This window comes from Sinocyclocheilus grahami, unplaced genomic scaffold (genome assembly GCF_001515645.1).
Source record: "Sinocyclocheilus grahami isolate Dianchi unplaced genomic scaffold, SAMN03320097.WGS_v1.1 scaffold167.1, whole genome shotgun sequence".
Classification (NCBI taxonomy): domain Eukaryota; kingdom Metazoa; phylum Chordata; class Actinopteri; order Cypriniformes; family Cyprinidae; genus Sinocyclocheilus; species Sinocyclocheilus grahami.
Window position 1 is genome coordinate 1,557,359 of NW_015505346.1, and position 7,681 is coordinate 1,565,039.

General features: G+C 38.0%; 2 protein-coding genes across 2 annotated transcripts in view; both read right to left on the reverse strand.

Annotated features, from left to right (window-relative positions):
- Window positions 1–2,706: 2,706 nt before the first annotated feature.
- Window positions 2,707–4,604, reverse strand: LOC107593217 (mid1-interacting protein 1-like). The gene is made up of 2 exons (XM_016282844.1): window positions 4,484–4,604; window positions 2,707–3,770 (listed from the first exon to the last, which is right to left on the reverse strand). Exon 2 carries the CDS (start codon window positions 3,761–3,763, stop codon window positions 3,284–3,286), a length of 480 nt encoding a protein of 159 aa, XP_016138330.1. The 5' UTR covers window positions 3,764–3,770; window positions 4,484–4,604; the 3' UTR covers window positions 2,707–3,283.
- A 632-nt stretch (window positions 4,605–5,236) lies between these two features.
- LOC107593221 (tetraspanin-7-like) overlaps window positions 5,237–7,681 on the reverse strand; it is a 21,105-nt gene continuing 18,660 nt past the window's right edge. The window contains exons 3-8 of the mRNA XM_016282851.1: window positions 7,191–7,266; window positions 7,005–7,094; window positions 6,728–6,889; window positions 6,552–6,635; window positions 6,381–6,459; window positions 5,237–6,226 (exon numbers count right to left, since the gene is read on the reverse strand). Coding sequence (XP_016138337.1) covers window positions 6,391–6,459; window positions 6,552–6,635; window positions 6,728–6,889; window positions 7,005–7,094; window positions 7,191–7,259 — 474 coding nt within the window. The 5' untranslated portion in view covers window positions 7,260–7,266 and the 3' untranslated portion in view covers window positions 5,237–6,226; window positions 6,381–6,390. The remainder of the gene's footprint in view (window positions 6,227–6,380; window positions 6,460–6,551; window positions 6,636–6,727; window positions 6,890–7,004; window positions 7,095–7,190; window positions 7,267–7,681) is intronic.

The following is a 7,681-nucleotide window of genomic DNA, read 5'->3' on the forward strand; positions in this document are numbered from 1 at the left end:
ATATATATATAAAATAAGGCTGTTAATAAATAAAATAAAACAAAAATAGATGAAAAACTTAAATTTGCCTTGGCAACTAACAGAAATAAAATGTAATACTAAATTGTTACAATTATTAAAAGTAAAATAAATTAAAGCTAAAATTTAAACAAAAACTAATAAACTGACTAAAGCACAACAAAACTAAACTAAAATTAAAAAGAAACCTGAAGAAAAGGATTCAAAATATTAATAAATATTATCACAAACCCTTTATTAATTCTGAGGGGGAAATGGACTTTTAGTTAAACAGTTAATTGTTTTTTTTTTGTAAACAGTTAAATGTCTAATTTGCGCTCTAAGGTGAAAGAGGAAACATAATGCTACTGGCTTGCTTTCATGTTCACTACATGTTCTCACAGAGATGTATTTTTAACAAATTGCAGAAATAGGCATACACATCAAAATTAGTGTATGACACAATACAATACAACTTTGTCAGACAAAGTCTGAAATTTGTGTTGCATTTCAACAGGTTAACTCACAATTACTTTATCACGTAGACAAAAGACAAAGACAAAAGACAGACAGGACACTTACAATCACAAAAAAAAAAAAAAAATTCAGAAATTGTTTGTAAATTTCAGAAACAATTACAAAGATATTTTATGCCCAGTGGGTGGTGTGAAAGCTCGGCCTCTAGCACGGAGAGGTTGTACAAAGACAGATTGGTAATGCTGTGATGGAACACACAGGCTCTCATTATACAACACAAGGCCTAGTATTGTCAGGCTGAGTGGCGTGAGCATCTCCTTACCCAAACCAGCTGAACATCTCACCATAGTATTACTAACAGCTGTCAGCCACCCAACATTATGCCAAAATGCATTAATAAATTACCTAGGACCATAACGTTAAGTAGCAGTGTAGCGACAATACTAACTTAACTACGTTTTCCACTTACAACATTTAGGATTTATGATTCACACCATTGAATCGGTTCATCCTAAATGGCTCTGTATAGCACCAAGTCTGATTCATTATAGTGAATCGGTTCATCCTAAACAGTCCTTTCTCTCATTTGAACTGCTGAAATTTGAACTAAAAGAGTGCATGAAACATTCTGCCACGTCTCACGCATGTATGCCAGTCACCAGCATTGCATTTGTTTAGCAATGTTCCCTAACGGGTGCCAAGATGTACGGGAGCACGAAAAAGGCAGCTGTTAGATATGATCCAGCAGACTGGACATGCCCGGCCAAGTCTAGATTGCCTGATCACGTAGTCGCTCAATGCACCATGGCATAGGGACGAGCTGATCCAGCCAAACATTTTGAAACTGATTTATGCTTTTAGGAGTCCCTTTATGATTTACAATGTTTTTATCCTTACGCTAGTCTGTCATAGTTGCATGGTCACTGTTAATAAGTATCAGCGCAACCTAGAGACACAAGAAGATATAGCTTAACCTACTGAAAACGTGTTCCTCTAAATCATAATCCTTACATTTTTTAGCATACATGCATGTGGATCCTGCATTCTGAGTGAATGAAACAAAATAAATGGCTTGCTTTTAATGTTTGATCCATGCTACATTTTGGTTGAAGCTTTAAAATTAAATTTTAAGACAGCTGCAAATCCCTCTAGTTGCTGGTTCATAGATCATGCAGATTTGTTCCTGTGACCGCCTGGCACAGTTCGTGTGCCTCACGCTGACCTATTTCACTTGAACGGACAGATGGTTGGACTACATTTGGTCTGATATACCATAATGCCCCCTCTGTATAGCCAAAGCAGACATTTTGATTATTACTGGGATTCTCACGTTTGCTTTTGCCAATTCTTTGGGTCCACCCACCTACATTACTTCAAAGGCAGGGTGTTACCACAATTGCGGCTTGAACAGTTACGGAGTTGTATTGTTCATGGTTCAGTTAACGTTTAGTATGGTGATGATGAGAAATACTTTGTTTGGAAAGGTAAAAGGGTTCCCATTTTCAAGAAGTGTCCATACTCAATCACACAGAATAAAGATGTGAATATAAAATGCATGCACGTTTTGCTGGGAAAATGCAAAAATAAAACCAATTTCCTCTAAACACTATCTTTTGAGAAAATCGGTTTAGATTGGAGGTTTCAAACGCTCACAATGCTTGAGAACGGAGCATTAAAACTCAGTGTCTTAAAAGGATTAGATATACTTTTAATTAGATTAAAAAAAAAAAAATACACTTTGAACCGCTATATTGAAGAATGAGGTAATTTCTTATGGAAGTGCCTGCATTGGAGTTTAAAACGCCGGTTTCAAGCTGTGCTCATGTCGTGCAAGGGAGTTAAAGATATTCCATCCAAAAATGTACTCACCCCAACACATGCTTACCAACATGCTTTTAAAAAAAACAAAAGGGCTTTAGACTGCTGCAGAAGAAAGGCATACAGGTTTGGAATGACATGAGTAAATGACAAGTTTAATTTGAAGTGAACCGTCCCTTTAAGCCGTTGCAAACATGAGAACACTAATGAATAGTCAAGCTCAAACCTGCCTTTGTAACACACACACACACAATGCAAGAGACACAGCCCTTACGAAACTAGATTAGCAGATACTCACTAGCTCCATTTAGGATTAGATATTTGACCCAGCCCTCCAGTAAATGTTGCCATCTTATTGCACTTGAGAGGAGAGGAAATTCAAGGGAACACTCAGGAGGAAGACAACGCAGTGAGGCAGTTTAAGTTAATGCTTTATTTCAATAAGTCACTATATTACAGCATGATATAAAACTTGAAACCTTCTAGGACAAACCAGAAACAAGTGGCATACAGACTCATATGGGCCTTGTTCAAACAGATACAATGCATGACAAGCATACACACACGAGAACAGCACAAGTGGGAAATGAAAACAAGGCACGCCATTTTACATGGACAAGTGCACAAGAGCAGCATTAATACATAAAAAAAAATTCCCCTCATTAAAAGGCATTGGCTGGCTAATAGAAAGAATTGAATTACCAGCATCCACATTCTTCTACAGCTTTAAATGACAACGTCAAGGGCTTTCGGACCTGGCATACAGAGATTTAAAACCATACCCATTAATCTCATAGCCCTTTAGTGTCTAGAGGAAACGTCCTGAAAGCATCAGATACCACCAAGACAGGCCACAGGCCAACCAACTTGGGCAAGAAACCCTTTTTTGATGGCAGAGGGGAATTTGAAGCCCTTTAGGTCCACTGCCACCCATTCACTTCCCAGTCCAATGGTTCAAAAATAGTCCATTTTATTTCTAAACAAGTCAATCCTATCGCAACAGGCTACCTCCACCGATTTCTCTCTTGTAACGATTCGTGAGGTGGTCAGCCTGGACCGTGAGCTTGGACAGAACAGCAAACAGTCCATGGAGGTGGTAGTGGAATTGGCCCTCCAGGTCAGAGCCTTCCTCTGCAGCTCCTCCGTTCACCTGCGGTTCTTCATGCGTCACTGCCATCTCTAGAAAGCTGCCGCCCATCTCCCTCTTCAGCAGGCCCCACTCCATGTCGTTCTTGATGGACTTTAGCAGCAGGTAGTGCTCATACATGTCCCTCTGTTTGCTGGGGAAAGCGGGCTCGTTGTTATTGTGACTAACAGAGGCTTGGCTGTCCTGGTCCTCCAGAGGCACGTCCCGCAGGAAGCTTGGCACCATGATGGTCTCATCCATGTTGTTGGCAGCAGCGATGAACCGGTTCATAACGTTGAGCAACGAGTGCTTGTTGCATTGCGTGTCGCTGCTGAGCTGCATCATGGCAAAGCTGAAATGAAAGGGTACAATCAAAATAACAAAAACAAAAGGCAAATGCAAAAAGGTCTCCGACTTAAATCTCTTGCAATAAAGGCAACCATTTTAAATAGTGACAAACCGACTGACAAAGTCTATCCCGACATCGCACATTACGCGTTGTAAAACCTTCGAATAAAGCCATTTGTTGGTACATTTAAGAGTGTTTATTACAGTTTCACGTGTCCCAATTCAGTTGCTGCAGCCATGATTCAGCTCGAACTGAAAGTTAACTTGCATTTCTTTTAAACACTAAATTATAGTTAAGACCGCCATTTAATGAATCCAACTCCGCGATTTCTTGGTTCAATGAGTTCAACCTAGAACCTCTCGATTCAGTGCCGCTTTTTAAGCGGTTAAACGGATTCATTGTGAAGAATCAACTAAAAGACCGATTTATCCGTACATCATTATTATAGCTAAAAAGGAGAACGTTTTAGTTCCTCGCGTCGCTAATATAGATAGATAGCATTGTCTATTTAAAGCATCAACATCCAAACAATATTAATCGAGGTTTAAGATGAAACATCTCATCAAAAGCCTATGCCTTTCTGATATTGCACTAACGAGCATGCAGAACCGTTCATTGCACGTCTACACACGACACAAGCGTTACTTCACCTGACCTTGCAATGACAAGTTGACGACGCAATAAATCTCAAAAAGATTTAGATGCAAATGACTAACCTGGATGAAACCGTCTACTGGACTGGAATAACCCAAAGATAAACTATAAAGGACTGACGAAGCAGCCACAATTTTCTACCGCCACAACTGAGAAGAAAGCGCCCTTCTTCTGTTAGCTCTGTCGAGGACTGACAACATTTATACTGTCGACGTCAGGCAGGGAAGCGTCATGTCCAATGGTGTGGAGAGCTGCAAGTGATTGACAGGCCTTCGGACCAATCCAGCTTCAGCATTTCATCTGCGTCGACGTCTGTCGGTATCTTTTACAGGATATAATAATCTCTTCACAAGAGGATGTGCAAATATTTACTTTACTCTTAACGCAGTTATCGATTTCAGCGCTCAATTATGAGCTCTTGCTCGTGGTGATTAAAGAAATAGCGATTTAACCTACGAACCACTACTTTCTCTAAATGGTCATTCAGTGTCGCATATGTCAATAATGCGACGTGCAGCCCGCTAGATTTAAAGCATTCTAGGACAGTAATTTTTAATGATCACAGATAGTACTATTAGCTATATTTCTATTTATTATATGCCTGTCCTGTCCCAAATGGCACACCTCCCCCTTATGGACCTGCTTTCGATCCACTCTTCATTGGTTCTTAACTCAGATTGCTAAATACAGTCGTATAAATAAATAGATAGCGCCATCTGGTGGTTCTACGTCTGAAGTCTATGTTCATATAAAACAGTTTATTGTTCCTATGCATTTTACAGTTTGCACAAAAAAAGAACAGGCTGTTGACATACAAAGATACAACGTGTACATGCCCCAAAAGTAACCCATATGCTAACAAAACGCAGAGGGTGGTTTATTTTATGACAAAAACTAATCAGTATGATTATGCTGGAGTGACGAGAGAAAAGAATTATAGTTTAAAAAGTAATCTGGATTATACATCACCTTATTTGCCATCCAAATGCAAATATGTCTTTAAATACAGCTCAACCCCTGTATAGATAATGGCGATATTTGTAGCTTTGTATGTACATGTTAAATATTGTTACCTGATCAACCTGGGTGGCAAAAGATTTCACATTTTGAAGACAAAGTTAAAGAGACACTACAACCTTTCTCTTCAGCACATCACCACTATGACATTCAATAACCTTACAATTAACACTATAGCTGCTACATTAATAAAGACTGTAGAGAAATGGCAAATAACCACATCATTATCACAGAAGTAATCCAAATGGCAATGAACGTACATGTATTAAAACTATTTCTTGAAAATGAACTGCTGGTGACATAAACAGTACTCCCTATGTAACATGTTGAGTGGATAACGTCTTAAATGTCTCAAATTATTAAGTCACTCAAAAATATTTGGCAAATGTTGAGAAAATGTTGAACTTTAGATGCATGCAAGAAATTGTACTACTTTTTTTTTTTACTAGATGCAAAGTTTTAGTATGTGTTAATTCCAATGAAACAAAAGTCAAGGTGCGCAGTACACTATTTACTGCATAACTGGTTCTTGGTTTAACACTGGCTAAAACACATGCACTTTCTACAAACGTCTGTATATCCAATTGCTGTTATATTTACAACTCTGGCAAAACAAATGCAAACCGGTTCCTTCCCTTCAATGTAGCTACCAACAAGAACTATTCTTTAAAAAGCAGTCAGAAATTCTCTAAAATGAAATGTTTAGCTAAGGCACACATACAAAACACTGAAACTAAATGGTTTCCCTTTTTGTCAGGTCCAGCTCTCTGTGATCGCCAGTTGATACCCTGTAATCAGACAGAAGCGACAGTAAGAACCCTTAAATGAGAACTGTGTCATTTTTTATCAGTCGAAATACTCATTAAATGACATGTAATAGAACAACACAAAACTGTGCCATTTTAAAAAGAAGAGCCTAATGGGAAGAGTAAGAGAATATACCTGTGGATCACTACACCATCTCATATTGGTTGTTGGTGATATAGCGAGACAGACAACATGCCAGGAATATCCCAATGAGCTGATGAGGAATTGAATGGAAAACATACATTATTAGATGCATTACAGACATATATATATATATATATTAAAAAAACTGGACACGATGAGTACCTGGAAGAACGCAATTCCAAAAGAAATTCCAGCAATAATTCCAAGATTGGCCTCCAATGTTGTAGTCATCATGGAGAAACAGCCCTACAAGAGAAGGATTATTTTTGTACCAGAATTCAGAATAACTCTTATGATTTTGTTGATGTAGGAGTGTTTAGATACAGCAGAGATCTTACCCGTTGATATACCACTGCTGCAGCCGTGTTAAGATCTTTAAGTTCTGCAGAAGTGCAGTTTACACCAGCAGTTATGTTGCAGCAGCTGTTGGGGATGCCCTCTTTTTTGAAGTAATCCTTGTTTGCCCAGCTGGTGTAGTTCTTTTCTCCACAGCATTGCAGCTACAAATGACAAAATAAATAAATTACATTCCTCAAAATAACATTTAAGCAGATAAGTGAAGTTTGATGTAATCCCTGTTTTGTACTGCTCCCAATAAAACAAATACGTGCTTACTGTTCTCTGGATTCTGTCCAGATCTTCATTGCCCTTACCACTGTAGACTGATTCAGCTTTATTATAGACACCTTGAAGCACTGATTTAATCTTAAAAAAAAAAAAAAGTGAAAACATTATTTGGCTGTAGACATCAGATGGTATTTGAAATACTGTACGTAAACATAAAAAAATATATATAATTACCTCGTGTCTGAAAATAAAGCCGGATATACCTGCCACTAGTTCAGCTAAGAACACCACCATCAGGAACATAGCATACTATAAGGGAGGGGGAAAAGAGAAAATGCTTAAAAACAAAATCAACAAAATTTTCAAAACATAATCAAATTTCAAGAAAAACGGTACAAAATAAGACCTGAAAATCTTAAAATATTTAAAACATTCAGAAATGATCATCAACCTTGTAAGGTAAAAATCAATATTATATGAGCCGGTTTACTTTCTATTTATGTTTTATGAGACTATTTTTTCCAACTGTTAAAAAATTAAGCAGTCATGCAGCAATACGACTCCAAATGTTGGGCTGTAGATATTAAGCTTTCATATCATAGATGCAAACTCCTCACCTTTCAGTGACAATTCACTTTTTTTAGATCAAAATAGGTCACCTATGGGATTTGCTTAGATCCTATGAGAAATTGTTTTTATGATGGGGGGGGGGGGGGGGTGTTCTC